A 22,047-nucleotide genomic window follows, 5' to 3' on the forward strand; every position below is an offset into this window, starting at 1 on the left:
ATAAAACAATCTTTTTCTTTTCGCACTCTTCTCATAAACATTTTACCGCTTTTTATTTATTTTTTTTTGCTCACGCGCACGACAAGTTCCTTATTTTTTTGCCCACCCACAGCTCCGTGCTAAACAAAGCGGGGAACAATGACAGACGACAGTAACACGATCACAACGCGCTTTATCACACTTTGGAATGCACTTTGCACCTTTCTTTTTTTTACATTTCTGTGGTCGCGTAGTTCTGCTCGCGAAATAATCGAAAGGAAAGAATTTGTTGGGAGGGTATGGACTCCAGCAACAACGGCGCTTAAGGCAAGCTGTTCTAAGCTGAGAGAACCAGTTTAATGGTTTGTTTCGCTCGCCACGCCCCTTTCAACCCCTTGATTAACCGAAAACAGCCATGCTGGTCTATAATTTGACAATTTGTTTAAAGCTGCCCACATCCATCATTGCGGGCTTGGACGATCGGCAATCGCTGATTGCCGGGGCATATACTCGTATGAGAAGACGCTGGCTACGGCGTTCAGCACACATTTACTCCAACCCAATCCAATACACGCTCAGTCATGCTGGTGATAAGATATCATATTAAACAACTTGCATAACACTATCCGCTATCATACCCCAGATACTTTTCCTTTTTTCTGATTTGAATTCGTCAATATAACTTGTGGTGACAAAACTTCCGTTCTGAGTGCATCATCGGCTCCCTTTTCTTGGTAAATAATCGTATAAGAGATTAAGAGATCACAAATGACATACGTCTATGCATCATATCGCGTCAGTCCATATCGGGTTATAATAGCCTTACATATGCTGGATCATCCGAGTATAATGTTTACGTGCTTTACACAACTCGGTTGGATTGTCTCTATGCGACAGTGCTTAGCTTATTGCCATGGTAATTGCTGTGTATGCTTTTGCTTGATTTTTAGCCGAGTACCTTATTCCGATGATGATTTAGGTAGTGTAATGATGTGTTTTACCACAGTGTATTTATATATGTGTTTGCGCTCTGTATTCTCTTTTATAGTATAATAAAATCTGTGGCGAAGGTATTCTACCGAAATGCAAGCACACCATAGCCAGTGCTTATTTTTATGTACTTAATACATAGGAGTTGACGGTTTACGTAAATGCAGGATCCGTCAATTCTCACACCTCTTTGAATTTCACACAAAAATCGGGAATCTTAGCTTTGAGCTGTTGTCAGGTTACAGTGCCGCTGCGGGCTGCTCAACCCTGTTGATGATCTCTCCATTACAGCAAACAGCGCAATACTCTTCCGTCGACCATAAGATAAGACATTTAAAAAGAAAAAGAAAATCAGTTCGACGAACCGCCGAAACCCTCTGCTAATCAGACATCCACGTCGAAAGGCTCAGCACTATGTTGTGCGAGCTCTACTGTCTGAGATGCGGGTGTTATTGTTGCTCGCTCTTTCTAATCCTGTTCTTGCTCACCTGCGTTGCTGCTGCTGCTGCGGTTGTTGTTGTTGTTGTTGTTGTGATGGAGATGATGGTGGTCAAAACACTGATACGTTCCAAGATTTATGAGTCCGTTGAAGCATCACAAACTGCTGATGACTGCATTCGCAAAGTACTGGTGTGTAAAATCGTGTGTACGACAAGCACGATTCAGCCCCGAGGAAAACGTGCTTGTCAAACAGATTGCTGAATTTGTTTTCCATAGCACAGTGTATGTATCCAAGTTTTTTCTCGTGTGTATGTCCGCCTTGGTCAATCCGGCGCTATAAAGTCCATGTTTTCTATATACTCGAAATAGACATTGCGTAGGTCTAAACAATTGCTCAGCAGTTAAGAATTGTAACGCGATATGGTGAGTGTAACATCAAACAAAGCAAAGAGACAGAATAAGTCAACGAGACCCGATGGGATCTAAAACCGGGTTATCATGATAGCAAAAGTACTCACCAGCATGTGCATTGAACATATTCATTGAGCTCATCCGAGTAAACGTCTCAGATAGTAGCTAATGTGAATTACATGATCTATATATGACAGCTTCTTCCTGAGCATAGCTGATCCGTGTAGCATCAATATCTGTCTGGATGAGGAGATGTTGTGAGGTTATAAGGGAAATCACAGCAATCTTTAATGACGGCTCAAAGAATATGATATGTGTTATTTATCATGTTGGATACAACACTCCAAATGCAAACTACTCTCCCATCCGCCTTCCGTAAAGCCTTTTCGTAGTGCTCACACCATGGAAGTGGTCGTCTGTTTTATTTTCCATTGATGTACATATTTTGTTTATGGCTCATAATATTGCTGCGTGATGAAATTACCTATATGTTGTATAGTGTACGCTTCACCCAACGACATCTACTTCCTTAATCCTAATCCATGTAGGAGAAGAAGACATGTCGTACCTGGCAAAGAATTCTTACGACTCCTTCAGAGAGACGATGTCGTGTGTTGACGGCAGGATATCGTGTTCGCGTGGCTAGTATAAGTATACACTTTCATTGAGACGATTTAGAAAATTACCAAAAAGACAGCATTATGATACGAGGATGACTCTTGTTCTTTTATTTTGTATGGATATATCATCATCCGTCAATATAAAGTTGGTACAAGCGTTATTTGCAGACAAGCCAAAGGACTATCAAAGAACGAAGTTAGAGAAAGCCATAATACTTGGAGTATATAGTGAAACAAGCAACAATTGAACCAATCACTCACCACGTATTTCTGGAACAGATCGTCGCAGCCCCTACCCTACCCTCCTATTGCTGGGAGAACCTCCACTTTTGTCTGGGCTCCAGAACCTATTATCCAATCGGTACTACCATAATGTTATATTCAATATGTATATCATCAAGGGCATAGGGAATTCGATACGCTAAGTGCAATCACTATGCCCACCTTTAGTGCGATTGACATTTCACCTGGCTGTCCTTCGTCTTCGCTGTACATACAGTACATGGAGAAGTCGTATACTCTCTTTCGCTCGCTTCAGCATGCAGCAACTTATAATTAATTTCGTAAATGATGCTTTTTTTTTACTCTTAGAGCAAGTCCAGCGGACTCGCTAAACTTTCCTCTATTTTTACCACTCGCTATCCCAATTATTCTTTTTGGCGAGTCAATTTTACAGCGGACTAGCTATTGCTGACTATCATAGCAATAGCGGACTCACAAGAAAAATCTTTAGCGAGTCTATCAAAGTCTGTCAACTTTAACAGACAATGTGTCCGACAGTAGCTATCCTAATAGTTTTACAAGTTCTTTTGGCGAGTCCGCTGGAGTGTCAACTAGCTATTGTTTTCTGTTAAATTAGCGAAATTGGTGCTTTAGCGAGTCCGCTGGACTTGCTCTTAGCTAGCTAAATCGACGGCAGCTTTTGTTTCCGTTGCGCGCTGCAGCATTTGCCTCACCCCTTTTCTTCAACCTAATAAGCTATCATTAGCTTTGCCACATACACACAATGTCACCACAAGGTAATACATACCGCAACGTCTGCACTTCTGATCCAGAAAAATAATTGAATAATGGAAACATCACAGGTAGTAGAGTTTAGCACTGTCTACTAGTTCACGGGGCAGTTGGTCATGAAGGAGCAGGACGAGTTGGTCCATTTTTGGGCTAATAGAAAGAGAATATGTCCAGATTAGCATTGTCACTCCTATGTATCATATTATTTTGCTGTGGTAACAAACAGCGCGATAGCATTAACAACACCCTTCTCACGATAGCTTGTAGCTTCGTGCATTCTGCAACACTGCTTACCGAGTGTGTATAAGGTTTTTTACGAGAAAGCAGAACTGAGGGAAGAGTATTAAAAAAGAGAGATAGCAATTCGAATCGGTTAGGAGACTTATATACAGCAACCTTTTATCACTTTCAAACGTGGGAAACAAAGACAACAATAATATTGTGATCATTTTGACAGAATACTTGTCTCTTAAAAAGAATTAATCTTCTCAGCGGCAATGAGCCCTATGTACAGTGTATTCATTTAACAAAGAAGAGAATTTGGCTATTACTTTGGGACTTCTCTACTGCTCCTAGAGAGATAAAGCATTAATTACGGATCCCACCTGTCAGAAAAGCTTAGCAAAGTAACTGTTTTGTAAGGTGGGGTTTTTCATCCAATTGTGCATGAAACAGCACTGGCTAGATACGAGAAAAATAAGACCCACAAGCTTGAAAGATAAAACACGGAGAGCCAGTGTATATCCAAGCTGAGAAGAACCAGACAAATGGTCTGCACAAAAGAGATATTGCTGCAACCATGACCAATTATGCCGCTCATTGTAACACCGCTGCTATGTACTGCTTCCCGGGCAAGGATCCATTGTTCTATTGACCACAAAAAGCTTTTTTACCAAACCAAACTCAAATATACTATAGACGATTGGGGTGCCAAAATCCCCGAGTGAGAGCTGTAGTGAGATCCAGTCTTGTTTGCTGCAAGAAAGCAAGTAAAAGGCACGTCGATCACCATGATTAAGCTACCCGAGAGCTTCATGGTTGTCACAACACAACGGTGCGGTTGGAGCTGGCGTGTACCACACAGTTTCGACTCAAGCAATGCGAACTATGGAACACTTGCGCACACGTACTATGGAAACGGCACAACCACAACTGCAGCGCTTGCGTGCTTTATTACCTCAAAATATGTCAGAGTGTCACCTTTCGGTGCATATCCCTCGCTTCTTATCACCACAACAACAAATGAACAAGATAAGTGCTGGTCGGGTCAGGACCACCTGTTTCGGCCATGTCATCTGAAAGCTTTTCTCTGAGAAGTTGACGATGCGTGGATTTCAGAGTTCTTGTTGCCGCACAACGAGTCTGGATTGAGATGGGACCCTGTTTGGTTTGCGTTTAGACCTATACAGGCTATTGCTGAAGTTTGAATGTATGATGGAAATGCTGTGAAATCACGCCAAGGTAAGTCACGTCAAGGTAAGTCATGTCAAGGTAAGTCATGCCAAGGTAAGTGAAGAATTGGAAAGGAGACTTCAGCATTAGCCTGTATATACGCAGCACCGAGGACGATAAATGCGGAATTTGCTTAGACGGGCCCGAGAACTCCTTGAGGCACCCCCTCTTGAGACTGTATAAGGCAACCCTGCTTCGACCCAGTTGGGGTTTCACGCGACCGTTGGGCCCAAGGGCTACAGCAAACGGGCGTTATGCTTGCATTTGTTGAAACATTGCGGCAGGAATGGTCTCTCTTTGCCATTGCCATCATCTTTTTGTGGTGGTAATGGTAACAGCACCTGCTGGAGACTTACAGATCAACGCGCCTGTCGTGTTCTCTGGATGCGTCACAAATTGGCGTATCCATAGGACCCAAATAGGCTACATTTCCTCTTCTTTTTTTTTTGAAACTTAGGTTATGTGTTCTTTATTTCGGCTAAACTATGGCGTGAATGGACCGGTTGCTTGCAGAAGCTTGCGTGAGTATAATGAAAATTCCAGAGGATCAACATCCATCGACGTCATCATGAACGCACAACCGCGCAGCTCAAGCAGCTTACGGTATGGACATCGGCGCACGACCTGGCCGCTACCCAGAAACACACCAATGGATATCGACATTTGCAGCTGTCCCGGTGCAGACTTTGACCCTGAACCCGATCCACGGCTGGTCCATGATCAGTTTATTACCACCAACACAACCAGATAGCGAGCGCCTCTACACTCTTGATCTTCTCTCCTCCGATTACCCTTGCCTCGACAAACTCTGTATATATTCCTCTTCTTTATTTATTTGCTATGTAATTTCTCGGTCTCTTGTACCCTCGCTTCCTCTTCCATTAAAATCAGTCTGAGGGTTTTCTCGGTCTTTTTTTTTCGTATCCTGCCTTATATCATCTTATACAGTATTCACATTACCATCAAAAAACAATGGCCGGCAAATTGCCTGAATGATGTTGCCACTTATATGTTTCTCACCGATGATGGAGTGAAAAACTGTTTGAACCATGTATGATGGAATAAATGCTCGATCACGAATCAGCTATGATAATCTGTCTGGTTCTTTTATATAATGTCAGTAATTCTCAGTAATTAAACGTTCATTCGTACATGATAACTTTGCCTAATCATCCTCTCCTGATGTTCTTAGTCGTACCCTTCGCCTTTCCCATTATATCGTTCGTTTTAAAGAAAATAGTAGTCATGAGGTGGTCTTTGTAATTTTTTCTTAGTGTGATTGATGCTCTTGCTGTTCTGAAGTAACCAGGTCTAATTATAAAATACAAGATGAAACTTACAATACTATTTCATTCCAGTCCCTCTTCTTTTTTTTAACGAAGTACTACATATTACTATGTTGTTAGTCACTACCGGTCAACGTTAAACGCGCGAACGACAGCGTTCTGTGACCGAATATGCGAGTTCGATGTATGTGTCCGTTCTGTTTATTGATTATTTTAAAAATGACAACAAGTGCAGGGCATATTTTGGATCTACGCAATAGTACAGCAAAAGAAGAGAGAAAGTCATTAGAAACACTTGATAACGGAAATCAAAGAACTATACACTTCTTCATGTATGTATATATATATATACATGCGCATATTAAAAATGATAGCTATCATATATCCATATATTTTAGTCCAAGGTGTTTTTACATATATATATATACGTTGGCAAGAATATGTTGTCACAAATGAGAGTATCCATACATATCTGGCATAGTGCGTTTTCTCAGCCAAATGATCTTTCAAATACAACTGTTTAGCTTTCATATAACCGGTGGACTAGTGACACTTTATTCGTTTGGTCCTTTTGAGTGTGTTAATTATTCTGCATGAATCAATATGTTATGACTGTGATTAAGCTGAAATAATTCGGTTGACTGTGACCGCGTCACTCGCGCGCTGGTATGGGCAGGAGTGCCGTTATTGTTGCTATTTCCTGCTGTTGTTTCTGTATATGTAATAATTGTATAAGCACCTCATTGTTGCAAATTTGGAACTTGCAGGATAGCGACTTGTGTTATGTATGTTTGATCTACAGTACAGTAGTTAATCACCATTCTCCAAGTGTTGATTCCCACCAGATATGTAATTACGCTTCTACGATAATTTGAGTACACCACACTGTATGGGACTTGAATCCCACTATATGGAGCTATGTCTGGTTTTTGTAACCCGTGTAAAGAAATAAGCAATGGTGTACAGTAATTTGAGGAAAATGGGAAGACAGCAAGAACCATGAATATTATTACAGTTGAAAAAGAATTAAGCACAAGATATTGCCGAGATAATATATATGATATGTTCCTCTTGCTTTATAACACATTTGAAATGCCAGTCTGTCGACTCACTGTGATTTTGGGAAGAAGAAGGATTATTATCAGACCTCGTCGCTTATATATTATGCATATACTGCGTGTGTGATATAAGGTTATGTTGGCGGCCCATTGAATGAATCGTATGATCACGCACCTGCCATCTTGGTCCTACATGTTGTACATACGTTTTTCACTTACTTTTTGCGCATGACAAGAAATACACCTTGCACATGAAACTTTTGACCGTTTACAATATCTCAATCATCGGCATGGAAGTGTAGTATACAGACATCAACTTTGACTCGCGAAATACCCTCACAATATATGATGAGGGCATTACCTTTGAGTCTCACTTATAAATCGGTTATTTTATATTTTTTAAAAGTATCACACTGAAATCGAGTAAAAAAAACTAGCGTAAATTCTATATTTTTGTCCATCGATTCTTGTACAAAGCTCTGATGAATGTCATACAATGTTTCCTTGAAGAAAACGTCGATCTATGTTCACTGTACGGGTTAGGGGATAACAGCAAGATGTGTGATAGAGCGAGGATCCCGTGAATGGATGTTCCAATTTGAAGACTTACAGGAATTTACATCAGGTAGTGGACGTTTGGATTTATGAATATCACGTGGGATTTACAAAATGGCCAGAAGCTTGTTCTTGACGACGCCGCTACTTTGTGCTGGATTGTTTGAAACAATAAGGCCACGTTTGAGTCATCGAGCACTATACACCATTGAGCATCACTCTCGACGATCCTTTTGTCGTTTTTGTCGTTTGCTCATCAAATCATTGCGGAAAGGAGTGAAAGAGAGAATGATCAAAAAGGGAGGAGTGGGGGTGCAAGGTTTGACTCCTTGGGTTTTTTTTACGTTTGAGGTGAACCACTACCTCCTATAGACAATCAAAAGAATGATCTAAATGGGATATTGGGCGTTTTCAAGTTGTGACTATTTCGGTTCAGCTGCAAGATTGCTCAGCGTAAACGGATGCTAAGGAATTCAGTAGGTTGGCTACTTACCAACTGAACGCCTTTGAAAAAGAGCCTTGCAAGACAGTCTTTATCATGAGTTTGAAGGTTGGAAACTTGGTGTCAAGTTCTGTTTACAGCTTCCAAAATGGCCCAAGATCAAACACTTCTAACTTTTCATCAATTCTTCTCTAGGTGGAGCCGGTTATCGTTGCCGCTGAAGGAACGTTCCCCTGGGTGTCAGTTCCTATTGTTTCAAATGCAGCAAATTGAAACTACTCCCTTTTGACTACTTGCAGAATTCTCTGATTTACTTCCTCGACCACTGTCAATTTTTGTGTATTTCATACAAAACAATATAATTCCTGCATCAATGCAACATCGCAACTTAGAACCATATTCTTTATTATGTGGGTATAAAGATGAAGAGACCCTGATAAGCATACTGTAATCCATGACGCATGCGATCATAACCTCATAAAAGTCCTTTAAGGATTCTGCAAATATTGTGACTCTTAAGCCTAATGATTGTTCGAATAGAAGACCAATTCAATGAAATGCGTATTGTTCATTTTGGCAAAAAGATAAAACAGTAGTTGGCAGAATTTTATTTGGGAATATGAGCAATAGTTGGCCTGCAAGACATGTCTGGGCTTAATAACAGTAATTTTGAATAGAAAAGTAACAACCCATAAAAATACCCAAGAGTACTTACGGCTTTCTACATACACTGCTGACAGGGTACGTCATCCTCACTATACGGTAATACATAAAGGTCAGGGGGATGTTAGTCGTTGATAAGAAATTGTCGTCGTGCCAGGTGCACTTATCTAGGTGAAGGCGCCGCCGGGCAACGCAGGACTCAACCAGAGCCCTGCTCTTCAATAGTGGGCTATGCAACCGATTATAATAACGAAGAAATTTATCAGAGCTGGTAATTCTCACACGAATGACAACTTCTCACACAGCTTCACAGCATAAAAGCACAACTCACATGACGCTACCCTGTGCAGGTCAGTGTCAGAGAGAAAGAGAGAGCGAGAGACAGAGAGAGACAAAACTTTAAAGAAAAAATCGAACAGAATGTTAGACCAGGTTGCAAATAAAGAATCACTCATCGTGACGATCAAACAGCAACTGCAATGACAGAATGTTAATGAATGCATACGTACAAAAGGCCAAAAAAAAAGAAATGATGCGGGGCTAGCGCAAAGAAAAGCAGGAAGAAAATCCAACGTCTTGATGAGTCGTGCAGTATGCTACTTTTATAAGCTTTTTGATCATATCAATCACATGGTTTCACTAGTGTCGTCAGCAGTGTTATGAACATTCCTCGACCTCTACTAAGTGATCACCCTCAACCGCGATGATCACTTATTAAATCCCCAAGTAGCAATATCATCCATCATCATCGTCCGAATTATCAACCCTAATACCAATCTTTCCGTTTATTCGCATTATTAAATTCCATAGTAAAAGATATATAAACACCATAGTCTTTGAATAATGAAACATCAGTCAGATATCTTGTTCCTCGTCTCTTCTCTCATCATCTGATCTCCTACCCTTGGGTCTCGTTCTTGTCTTGTCTTGTTATTGCTGAAAGCACCTACTGTAACACATTATCGTCCGGTCTTTCTGTTCTTGTCTTTTCTTGTTCCTGTCCGCACCTTACGAGCAGCTTGTTTCATCAATGACCACTGGTAAATAGAGAATGGACTCCTTTTTATCACACACAAAGGGATCCCTTTATCTTTAACGCTGCTTCTTTTGATAGAGCATACAACTACTTAATCTACCATACAAACATTCTATCAGTGATCAAACAAAAGGTAAGTGATAAATTGTGTATCATTTATGCGCAAACTCATTACGCATTTTAAAAGGACCCTGTATTAAAAATGATATCGCATAAAAGTTATGTCCTTGCACCTGTAACCCCTGCAATATTGTCGTTGATATTATGCATTTTGGTTCTTTCAAGTAGAGACACTACTATGGCATATGATGGTGATACGACGCGAACATTACTCGATCAAGTTAAAATTACAGCAATGTCATGCACCAGTATTTTGAAGTGTTACACGTAAAAACTTATCCAGAGCTGTCATTGGCTGCTTTAAGGATTCTTATATAGCCTTCTGATTGGCCAAAATGAAAGCCCAGGAACTTCCGCTGTGAGCAATAGTTTCTCCACGCATGCGCAAAAAATAAGTAATATATCACAAACTGCGGAGTACGTGAAAACGAGCTGCTTGATTGAAGTGTGCTTGGTTCGCATAAAATACGTTCCTTCCACTGCTCTAATGGATTCAGCAAATCACAACGTTCTGCAATTTATATCCGCAGCGGCTCAAGCTGTAAGTAAATCGCTGTTTTTCTTTTTAATAATCGATCAGAAAACTCTCATTCCCTAATGTCTTGCCATCTCTTTTTCTCGCCACACTCTCTCCATCTTTAGTTAGAGACTCAGGAAAGTCTTGATCCCGTCAGTGGTAGGGTTTCCTCTTTTACTTTCTTTTCTTGTTTGGGGAGTCTACCAGTGGTGGTAGTGGATGGCTCTAAAAGCAGCGTTTTGACGCTTAGTAGTAGTAAAACTTATTGTTATTGTTTTATTTGTCTTACAAACCATAAGGCTCCCAAAGCGGTAAAATCCTGGCGGAAAAAGCTCTCAAAGAAGTGTCTTGCTCATGGTCAAATCACTCAGTTCACGATCCCGACCACGGGAAGCCCAATGCAATAAAAAAATTACTTGCCGAAGCCACAGGCAATGAACTTAACGATGGAGACAGTGACAGCCTTAGCGAAGAAAGGGATCAGTCTCTACCTGCGAGTGCTTTATTAAAAGAACAGACCACTGCAGAGAAACTCCAGATAATATTCCAGCTGCCGACGGTAGAAGAAGTCCTCGATGGTACGTCTTATTTTTCTTTCGTTCGTTTGCTCTTGTTTCTCTATCCTCGCTTTTATTTTTAATGGCATAATGTCAAGTGACAATCTGTGGTGCCTTGAAAAATATCGCATATTCTTATACGATGGTAACATAGAATGGCCATGTTGTATTGTTCGTTCGGCGATTGTTCCTGGATATCTCTATTTGACGGAAAATCATGTCTGCTTCTTTGCTTCGTTGCCGCAAAACATGGTATAATCGTGATTTTAATAGTACAAATCTATCGCTGCGTGATCAGACCACGAGCACCCCGTATCTATCGCTACTGATACTAACACGCGCACAATTGTGGGTCACCTGGCCCGTGTAGCATAGTTATCGGAAGGCAGGTTATATGCTGATCAAACATACTGGCAAGATGGGAACTGGATTCGAACGCTGTTATTTCGAGCTTAAGGAGGACATGTTAGCATGGTTTGAAAGCGCAACGGATATGTATTCCCCCAAGGGCAAAGTGGATCTCAAGGATGCCTTAGCTGTGCGCACATCCAAAAAACGAGAGCATGGCTTTAAGATTATCACAATGAACAGAACATGGCATTTTCAAGCTGATACACATGCAGCCATGCTTGAATGGTAAGTATAAAAATAAGAAAGAGAAATAGGTTACAATGTAGAAACGAATGGTTAATATACTAATGCACAAACGGGAATGTTTTGTGGATATAATTAGGATCAATATGCTTCAAAAGGCGATTTTCAAGGCCAAGAATACCGGAAACAGCGTCAAGATATCTCTACCTTTCGAAAACATACTAGACATCGAGCAAACAGAAGCGTTCGAGTTTCAACAATTTATCCAAATCCGCGCTGTGGGCATTGACGACAGTTTTGTCATGGATGAGGTATGTGGGTTTCCAAATCTCGTTTTCTTTTTAGAGGTGTACGTGTGGTCTTGTTCTTTTTCTTCGGGATTTCTGGTTTACCGAAGCTTTATAGTACTATTTCGCCTATTTCGCAGATGCCAAAGGGACTTTTCAGCAAATAAAAACTGCATGGGATCGATCACAACAACATAAAGCGCTATCCGAGAGCAATCATTCGAATAATCCATTAAGCGCCTCGGCAACAGACTCTGTGTCACCATCACTTTCCATCACTGATCTGTACGATGCGAACTGCCAGCCCATCACGATACAAGCTCTTGGGGGAAATAAAAAGCAGCCTACAGCTCCACCCTCAACGTCGGTCCCAGCATCCATGAGCGGGGCTGTTTCAAGTGCCTTATCTGTTCCAACTGCGCTCAAGGACCTACTTTACAGCTCGTCGGATCATACTTCGTCCACACCTTCACCGCCAAATAATGCATCATCACCTCTTCACCATCAGACACCGGATCCAAGTACTGCAGATATACAGGATTCATCCAGCTCTGAGAACGAAGATCAAGCAGTAGCTGGATGGTGGGATGGGAAACGGCGATCTGGAATGAAGCTTGTGTACGGACTATTAGGCGGTGGTGGAAGTACCGGCAGCACAGCGACTGTATACCACTCTCCAGATGATGAGGACGGAGATGAGGACGATGATAATGATATAGACCTATATACGAAAACTAACGAGCGAAAAACAGATGGCGGAACTCTGTTTCCTTGCGAAGAGCCTATTGAAGATCGCACTCGGTCCAACTTTCGAAAATATTTTGTTTTGCCCGAATCTGAGAAGTTGGAAGCAGGTAAATATCAATCGCAAAAGCTGAAGTCTCTTATTTCATGAGCTTTAACATCTTATACTATTTCTTTACCTATTTAGTATACCGCTGCTCGTTGATGAAGACCTTGCCATGCTATGGAAAACTGTACATATCCTCACATCATGTGTCATTTAATTCGAAAGGAATTGCAACTAAAGCTAAGGTATGATTATGGCAGACTTCACGTATTTTGATCAGGGATTGTTGACACGGACTTTATCAATGTAGATGATAATTCCGTTCAGTGATATTTTGCGAATACAGAAGATTCGCAGCCGCGGTTATATATTCCATGCCTTGAGTGTTCTTACACAAAACAAAAAAGAGGTAAAGGCTCGATAGAGGGTGTAGCCCTGACTGTATATTGTATATCACAAATGCTTATTAGCTCTATAGATTTTCATAGAGTTCACTTCTGCTGCAAGGCGAAACAATTGCTTTGCCAGATTATTTCTCCAGCACAAAGGTGTTTTTGAACACAAGTCATCGGCAGAACAGGCACAAAGGTTTGTATCTCAAAGAAAAACGGGGCGAGACCATAGTGTTCATTCATCTTTTGTATTTAACGCTAAATCGGTCCCATTATACAGGGATATTCGCGAATGGACTGCCAAATTGTTAGAGGAAGAACAGACCGAGAGCTACGACCATGTCATTCCTCCTTTTAAAACAGGTATTACTTCAATCTTGAAGCTTCATGGGGCATAATGTGAAATCAGGTTTTGAACACTCCTAAATACTTTCTGTTTCTCTTATAGGTCTACCTGTACTATCACATACTGCTGATGAGCCTCTGATGTATCAAAAACCCGACAAACCACTCCATTTTACATGTATCACAATCGGCACTAGAGGCGATGTGCAACCATATATTGCATTGTGCAAGGGGCTCATGGCGGAAGGACACAAGTGTCGTATAGCCACACACGATGAGTTTAAGGATTGGATCGAAGAGCATAATATAGAGTATCGCTCAATAGGTGGCGACCCGAGCGAGCTAATGGTATGTAGTGAGCAACTATCTCAGCTACCAACATTTATTTCGTTAAGCTTTTATTGATTACCATTTGCTTTTGCAGCGCATCTGTGTCGAGAATAATTTTTTCAGTGTACACTTTGTCATGGAAGGTCTTCGATTAGTAAGTCTAGGACAAAATGTATTCTCCTGATTGAACATTCTTCGAGTTTGATTAGATTGACTTCTGTATAGTTCAAAGGATGGATAGATGAGCTGCTGGAACTGACGTGGAAGGCTTGCGATGGTACGGATGTGATTCTTGAAAGTCCCAGTGCCATGATTGGCGTACATATGGCAGAGAAGCTGAGTAAGTAATTGAAAAGGTTATGCTCGATACTTGAAATTTATTACATCGTTCTCTCACACATACATACTATCTGCATTATTTCCAAAGGGGTTCCTTATTTCAGATCATTTCCTATGCCAATGACAAGAACCAGATCATTTCCCCATCCGTTTGCCACACCCAATAACCCAAAGGGAAGGCTTTACAATGATATGACCTATGTATTATTTGACCATGCTATATGGCGGGCTATCGCAACAAGAACCAATGACTTTAGGCGGGATGTCCTCAGTCTGCCACCTACAAATTACGAGAAACTGGAAATCTGGAAGGTCCCATATCTATACTGCTTCAGCCAGAGCATTGTACCAAATCCGCTGGACTGGATGGATTGGATTCATTGTACAGGTTATTGGTTCTTGGATAACGCACAGGTACGTAAAATCCATTCTGCTCTTAACGCCACAACAGCAGGGAACTAACAGCATCGTTCTTCAAAAGACTGGTTGGGAGCCAAGTCCTGACTTACAGGAATTTCTGCAAGCGCGAGACTCACGACCCATTGTATATATCGGTTTTGGCTCTATCATTGTTTCTGATCCTGATGAGATCACTCGAATTATCGTGGAAGCGACCCTGTTGTCCAATGTGAGAGCCATTATTTCAAGAGGCTGGTCGTCAAGGCTACAAGAAAATTCCACAGGGGCAAGCAATGACTTGCTGCATAAATACCGAGGTACTATTTTGAGCGTCCAGGCTGTTCCACATGACTGGCTCTTTCCACAGGTTCGAGCAGTGGTGCATCATGGCGGTGCGGGTACTACAGCGGCAGGCCTACGTGCAGGTCGACCCACCATTGTGAAGCCATTTTTCGCTGATCAATTCTTCTGGGGGGATCGAGTAGCGGAAATGGGTATTGGCCGCTGTATCAAGGATCTGACGGTTGAGAGCCTTTCAGCTGCGTTACGTGTAGTATCTACCGACGAAAGCATGTTGCGAACAGCGAATATTGTAGGACAAAATATCCGAGAGGTATTTGGGCTAGAAAACTGGTTTCTTTCTATGATTTGGTTATTTCCAGAGAGACAAAGGAATCTAAGATGGTCAATAGGAAAACGGTGTTGAGACGGCGATACAATGTATTTATCGTGACATGGAGTTAGCAAGAGAACGCACACTGTCCTCGGCGAAACGCACGTGCTCGGATGATGGAGCAGAATCTGACGCCCTGTTAGAAAATAGCCTTGTGGATGATGATCAGGAATGGACATTGATTGAGGCTACAGCTTCAGGATCGGTATCACCGGGTTCATGGCGACCTCGTGCCAGTTGATGTGATGTACCCTTCACCGTCCCCCGATATGAATTGATATATTTCCGCCAAGTAATAATACCATGTTTTAAGAGAGAAAAGTGATGATATAATTTTTCACAACAATATTTACAAGTATAGTTTGTGTAATGAAAAAAAATGCGTATTTATGAAATTTCTTGCATTCGTTGGCTGGCTTCTGCCGTTATGCTATCGATTACTTCGACTTTCAAGAGCTCTTTGACCGTGTAAGAAAGAGACGCTAATCATGAGGAGAAACATAGTTAAAGAATAAATCTGAGTATGGCCGAGTCGCCCTTATAAAATGCAAATTGGTTACCTTCGTATGTATAAATGATAACTGTATCGTTGATGTGCATGTATTGTTTGGCTAATGCCGTTATACAGTTGCACACGCGTGCGATGTTATCACGTTCTTCTGGTGTTATTTCCTAGACACACAAAATATACTTGGTAAATATGACAGTAAACGGTTGATAATAGATGTACGCGCAAAAAAAGAAATGAACATACATCGTTTATACTAGAGTACATGATTGTGGTATCCACTTCATCCATGCTATTTTCTGGCAATCCCTGAGGCTTCTTGTTCACCCAGATGTATCCGTTCAGACCCAAAATGACATCCACGCCACAGGGCAGAGAATGAAATTGTGATTTGCACCGCTGGACAAGTACGGGTGGAACGTTCACAAAAGAACCATTTCGAAGCTTGCAGAACTTAAATCCTCGAGTATGTAAGCCCATAGCGCCATCCATATAGAAGCTTTGAACTTCGGCCTATTTTTGTTGTTTAGCTTCCAACTCTTTGAATGATACCATAAAACAACAACAGTAATGACAGGTTGACGGATCTTACCGCAACAATATCGCCTTCAGCAAAGAATTGACGCATATGGAGTTCATCGGATTCATTTTTACGGCGCTGTTTTTACCAAATACAAAATATAGAAATGTGAGGGCTGTGTTTCTTGCTTTACCATTTCTCACTATGCATTAATATAAAACTCCTTACCTGTACACCGCCGGGCAAGTTGACTGAGCTCAATAACAAAACGGCGTCTTGCTTTCCATTGACATCCACTTTCCATCGCTTGGTTACAACTTCCGTTACCCGTCCAACAACAATGTCACCGATTTCCGGCGTGTAGCGCGTTTTCAACGGTCGAACCGAGAGCAGTTTGTTGACACGTTCAACAGCACCTGCGACTGCAGACACCACAACGTTTTCACCGTCAGTATATGTGCCATGACCTCTATAGACAGAAAGTTAGCAACAAATCGCAATCACGTAGTCGACTGGCTCCCGAACACACACACACACACACGCCAAACAAAAAGAACTACGCTCGATCATTCTCCTAGTCGAACCTCATAAATTGTTGATCTGTCGTGATCGTCTCGCCGGGAGTGACCATATGGGACGAAAGCTCTTCACCATCAAGGTCCATTCGTTTCCGATCATGTTTTTTGACTGCAGCGGGCGATACTGGAGACAGGATTCGTAATTCCACCATTGTCAAACGTGTTAAAAAAGAAAGAAGACGGCATGTAAAAATCCAGACATAAGCCTGAAAATTGCTGTACTTGAAAATCTACTTAAGACCAAATTTCCAAAGTTTGGGCGATGACTAAAAGACACATATTATAAGCTTCTGCTTGTACACAAATAGCGTAATATCATAGGCATATCTTTGTTGAATTTAAGCATATAACTTTCGGGACACCGTTACCGTGCTGGTGGCCTCTTCAGAAGTATAGCCAAACACCAGCTTCTCTCAAAAATTAAGGCTGGAAAAGAGGAGCATGGCTACGTCAGGTTCATCGTAGCCGTCGCTGACATGGATATCAACTCGATCCTGCTACGATGTATTCAGAAATAAATAATCTCAAAAGAGAAGGCACCTCGGGACCAATGCTGGACAGCTCAACAGCAGAAGGGTCTAAGTTGGCTTGCAATTGTTTTTAGGTGCATATAAAGATAGTACCCAAAACGAGGCGATCTTCTCTTTTTTTTTTCACTCCCTTAAATATGAGATTGCTTGTTTGTTATGCATGAAAGTACCAATCAATCTGTCAGGGGAGGTTTCTTATGATGTTATACTGTGCTGCCACTTTAGCATCTGCTAAAAGTACTGATATGTGTAACGTATTCAAAGCAAGGTAGAAAGTGGGGACTTAACGTTGATCATGTGCGAATACTTTCCTGATTGAGTTTAAGGGTATGGTGTACTGTGGCAAGATTGATTCCAGAAAAAGTTGGAGCTTTGCTATTCCCACCACGACTCAATGTATACGCAGAGTTGCCTGATGCTTCTTATTACAAGCTAAGAAATACCCTTTTAGACGAGCCTCCAGGAGCATGTTACCATTAGCTAACTACAGGGATGTACACCTCAACATTTGAACTCTTGGGAAACTCTTTCGTTATAGTTTGTGCATATAGTACTCCTAGCTTCTTGTGTAAAAAAAAACAGGTCCCACATCGTATTGTATGACGCCATTATTCTAATGAAGGATCGTGTGCCTTGGCCCCATGACACCAGCGACTTTAGATTTATTCCGGTTTACCGATAGTTCAACATACTTGTTGAGTATGAAGACTCATGAAAAGGGTTCACGTCTGATGCTGTTCAGTCTGTTGTCGCAAAAAGAAGTAATCATATATACGTCATGCATAGTAATATTAGTTGTATGCAACGGGTCATCAACCAACATGCCGACTGATAAGATATCTTTGCATTAGGCACACATCAATAGTAATTTTATGCCTCAGTCTTTGGAGCTATGACACGTTTTAGTGTATGGCCGGAGAATACCACTGATACTAGAAAACTTATTGTCACACACGCACAGAGAAAGAGTAAAAGAGAGTGTGTGATGCAAACAAGGTCGCCGTCTCGTCACACGCATTTAAAATACTGTGAGAGTAAGAGGAAAACGTAATCTTCTTTCTTTTATATATATTTCTGGGTCACCATGCCGGATCAGGTCCATGCTGCCGTATTACAATTTCTCCTCCGTAATGGATACAAGGAAACGCAAGACGCGTTTGTGCGAGAAGCCGGTGACAAGATCGACTTTGACATTGTCGAAGATGCTCCTCCCGTAGAACGCCTGCTAGGCGAACAGCCCACACCCGATCCTGTCAATCAAGTGGCCAATCGTCTGGCCGACATTCAACTGGAGCGGTATACTTTTGTTTTTCTTCTTTTTCTTCGTTTACTGCGTACGTCCATGCTGTACCCAATCTGCAAAGAAGGGTATTAAGGAGTAGCAAAATCTATGGGTGGGTAGGTTCTGATCGCATTTCTTATATATTCTATTCAATCGCCAAATGAAGAACACAAGAACTAGACGATGGTGATGACGATTATTATACGACCCTGATTGACACCTTGTCCAATATCCATGAGACCAACATTCTATCAGTGGCTGTTGAACCTCGCACTGGCATGATTGCAACGAGCTCAACGGACCGAACAGTCAAGTTGACGGCACAAGGTAATACAGAACGCGTGTATCACCATCACCAAGGGCCTGTGCTCAGTATCGATTTCCATCCACAAACGCCGCACCTCATGATAACGACGTCAATGGACGGCTCAAGTGCACTTGTCGATACACGCAAAAGCGAAGAAGACAACGGTGTCTTGCAGCGATTCAACAACCATAAAAAGTATGTTGTCCGTGGTCTGTTTTCACCCATCGATGGCCGGTTCCTAGCTACAGCTTCATACGATCGCATGATCAGCATTTATGAACAAAAGGAAGAAAATGGCGAATATAAGCTACTCAAGCAGCTGGGCCCATTTATCGGCAATGTCGAGACGATCTGCTTCCTTCCTAACGAAAATGTATTAGTAGCTGGTGTCAATGGTGACAACTATCTCCACTACATCCACTTGGACGACCAGTTCCGCCGCGAGAAGTACAACATGAACGCCAACGATGATGACTGGGTATCCTTTTCGCCTGCATGGATTTCGCCTTCACCAGACGGCCGTCATATCCTAGTATCGACAGATCATAGCACCGGTCGATTGATCCTATTCGCTGCTAACCAGTCGACGCAGGTCCAAAACTACTACGATATTCCAAGTGATAACCAGTTTGCTACACGTCGTCATTGCTGGCACCCGAGCGGCCGTTACTTTTATGTGAGCGGTGGCGACGACTACTGCATCCGAGTAATCGAAACCAAGACCGGTAGACTCACAGCAGAGCTGGAAGGAGGTCATACGGCGATGGTGCGTGCAATGGCATTGGATCCGCAAGTTGGCCTGGTTACAGGTGGCTTCGATCATCTCGTAAATGTGTGGGCCAAACCCCCGGCTCCCATGATTCGATAAAAGCAAAATATAGAAAAAAAAACGTGTGCTTGTGATTTACTATATGAGAAGGAATAAATATATTATGAATACAGATGAATGCAAAACAAAAAGAAACAAGGAAGAGATATATTATTGCTGAAAATGATGCACTTTTGTGCTATGTACACTGTTTAGTCTAAGCTAAACCAGCAGCGGCAGCGGTGGCAGCGCACAGTTTTTCAATTTCATTGATAGCTTCTTGGAGCTTGGAGTGATGCACCAGCATCAGTCTCCGGGCAGGAGCAATACCGAAATCCGAAAAGGCGCGTTTGGCATCCGATGAAGCTTCCTTTTCCCGATTTGTAAACTTAAAATCCACCTTGTATTCTGCATACTGGTCAATCACTTCATCCTCTGGCTGGAAGTAAAATACTTCTGCTGTATCTTGTGCTGCTGCTGCTGCCTTCTTTTTGCCCTTTTTCTTTGGCTGTGGCTTTGCCTGCGGCATCTCCTCGTCGCCTTCTTCATCCACGGTGGGCGACACCTCCTTGTACGTCTTTGAGATGAACATGTACCATTCGAACTGGTACGGCTCGCCATTTTCTACAGCCTGCTTGGTTTCCTCCTGCATCATATTGTACATGGGCGGCATGATTTCCATGGGCATATTAACAAACCGTTCAGAAACAACCCATCCGACTGCCTTGTCCGCCAAAATACTTTTGACACCCTGATCCTTGATTTTGCCCAAAAGGTACGATATTAATGATTGAACACCAGCATTGTTCTTGTTTTGCTGCGTGCTGATAACGCTCAGGATTGCGTATGGATCGGATTCTTGACCGTCGACTTTAACGGTTGTGCCAACGTGATTCTCTTCTAGAAGGATATCCACGATATCGCCCAGTTGAATAAGCTCTGCATCGGACGAGAATAGTTGACCTAGTAACCGCTTCAATGCTTGGTAGTCAACTTGTTCTGGATTGTAAAAGTCAAAATCGACGTCGACAATGTCCTTTTTTGCATGACAGGGAGCTATTAGTTACGGTTGCTATACGTGTGTTCCCATGAACAATAGTGTGGTAAGAATGAGCAAAAATAGACCGTACAGGCCGTTATATTTACCTGAGGGCCTTCATCGCCACTGCTTTCGTTATCAGAGGTATTGTTAGTGTCGTCTTGTTCAGATGCCTTTCTTTTCATTATTGCGCGATCAAGGTTTTCTTTTTGGTTTATGCAAAAAAAGTTGTAATAAATTTCGGCCTTCCAATACTCACAGAAAAGCCACCTTGTTAACCATTATCTATTGTTAATACGATTGTCAATGATGGTTGCCGATAAAAGAGATTCTTGGTGTTTTAGAAACTGCTCCTTTCAGTTATATGGAACACGCTTACATCATCCTCTTTTCTCTATACTAGTCGACCTGCCAATCACTTTCTTTTATCGTATCAAATAATGGGCAAAAGATAGATAAGAAACATTTGACAATGATACTCGTGTCCCGAGCAGATACATGATGGATTGTGACCCATAATGAGAAGCACTATATACGATTTACTTTTTCTCAACGGCATTTACGATAATCGCGATTGTCATGCAACAAGTTTCTATTGAACTGAGATATTATACATTATAAAAACCGATTTTTGTGCGCTATACTATTATCTAGCTAGTGTCCGTCAATCATCATCCTTAATCTCGACTTGTTGCGATCATTATCAACCTGATACTTAATATTAGCCTGTTTTATGTTGTAGTTTTCGAACCTGATCTATGTAGTACTCTTAATAGCACTTTTAACGACAAAATTTCGGCCATAATATTTATTTTTGAGCAAAGGATTCGCTGTAGATGTATATAATAACTTTGCTCGTAGCATTGACTACTGCCCAGCCAAAAAAGAGCTTTACATATTGTGGCTATCGTATCTTTAACACTGACAACAATACATAGCAAAATACTTTGTCAGGAATACTGCCCGAGAATTCAACAGTTTCCCGTATGGCGGATTTTCTGGTTCTTAGGTGTCCCGGGATTTATACGACGCGTTTTACGCAGTGTACCGGAGGCGATGCAACATCAATTTGCACAATTTACGATTTCTCTGGCAAACCATCGTCATCAGCTGTTCCGCACGGGAAGATGCCGCCGAGATTCTTTGGGCGCTTCCGCATATACTGCCGCATGTCGTTGAGCTGAA

At 41.8% G+C, this 22,047-nt stretch overlaps 4 protein-coding genes across 4 annotated transcripts; 2 read left to right on the forward strand and 2 right to left on the reverse strand.

Moving 5' to 3' along the window:
* The first annotated feature begins 10,435 nt into the window (after nt 1-10,435).
* BDB00DRAFT_803242 (uncharacterized protein) lies at nt 10,436-15,611 on the forward strand. The gene is made up of 17 exons (XM_053121998.1): nt 10,436-10,608; nt 10,710-10,743; nt 10,884-11,162; nt 11,296-11,393; nt 11,512-11,777; nt 11,875-12,046; nt 12,141-12,876; nt 12,954-13,057; nt 13,123-13,221; nt 13,291-13,400; nt 13,485-13,567; nt 13,653-13,897; nt 13,974-14,033; nt 14,105-14,219; nt 14,307-14,632; nt 14,700-15,230; nt 15,310-15,611. The coding sequence occupies exons 1-17, from the start codon at nt 10,555-10,557 to the stop codon at nt 15,529-15,531; spliced, it is 3,534 nt and encodes a 1,177-aa protein (XP_052983841.1). The 5' UTR covers nt 10,436-10,554; the 3' UTR covers nt 15,532-15,611.
* On the reverse strand, nt 15,612-17,346 carry BDB00DRAFT_803249 (uncharacterized protein). The gene is made up of 5 exons (XM_053121999.1): nt 16,903-17,346; nt 16,547-16,787; nt 16,391-16,456; nt 16,045-16,311; nt 15,612-15,962 (listed from the first exon to the last, which is right to left on the reverse strand). The coding sequence occupies exons 1-5, from the start codon at nt 17,046-17,048 to the stop codon at nt 15,795-15,797; spliced, it is 888 nt and encodes a 295-aa protein (XP_052983842.1). The 5' UTR covers nt 17,049-17,346; the 3' UTR covers nt 15,612-15,794.
* Nucleotides 17,347-18,139: 793 nt separating this feature from the next.
* BDB00DRAFT_803254 (WD40-repeat-containing domain protein) lies at nt 18,140-19,961 on the forward strand. The gene is made up of 3 exons (XM_053122000.1): nt 18,140-18,187; nt 18,278-18,722; nt 18,875-19,961. Exons 2-3 carry the CDS (start codon nt 18,511-18,513, stop codon nt 19,881-19,883), a joined length of 1,221 nt encoding a protein of 406 aa, XP_052983843.1. The 5' UTR covers nt 18,140-18,187; nt 18,278-18,510; the 3' UTR covers nt 19,884-19,961.
* BDB00DRAFT_925694 (protein bcp1) lies at nt 19,962-21,178 on the reverse strand. Its single transcript, XM_053128813.1, has 2 exons — nt 20,970-21,178; nt 19,962-20,859 (listed from the first exon to the last, which is right to left on the reverse strand). The coding sequence occupies exons 1-2, from the start codon at nt 21,045-21,047 to the stop codon at nt 20,041-20,043; spliced, it is 897 nt and encodes a 298-aa protein (XP_052983844.1). The 5' UTR covers nt 21,048-21,178; the 3' UTR covers nt 19,962-20,040.
* Between the last annotated feature and the right edge of the window lie 869 nt (nt 21,179-22,047).

This window comes from Zychaea mexicana, assembly GCF_025766255.1.
Source record: "Zychaea mexicana strain RSA 1403 chromosome Unknown BDB00scaffold_8, whole genome shotgun sequence".
Lineage (NCBI taxonomy): Eukaryota > Fungi > Mucoromycota > Mucoromycetes > Mucorales > Lichtheimiaceae > Zychaea > Zychaea mexicana.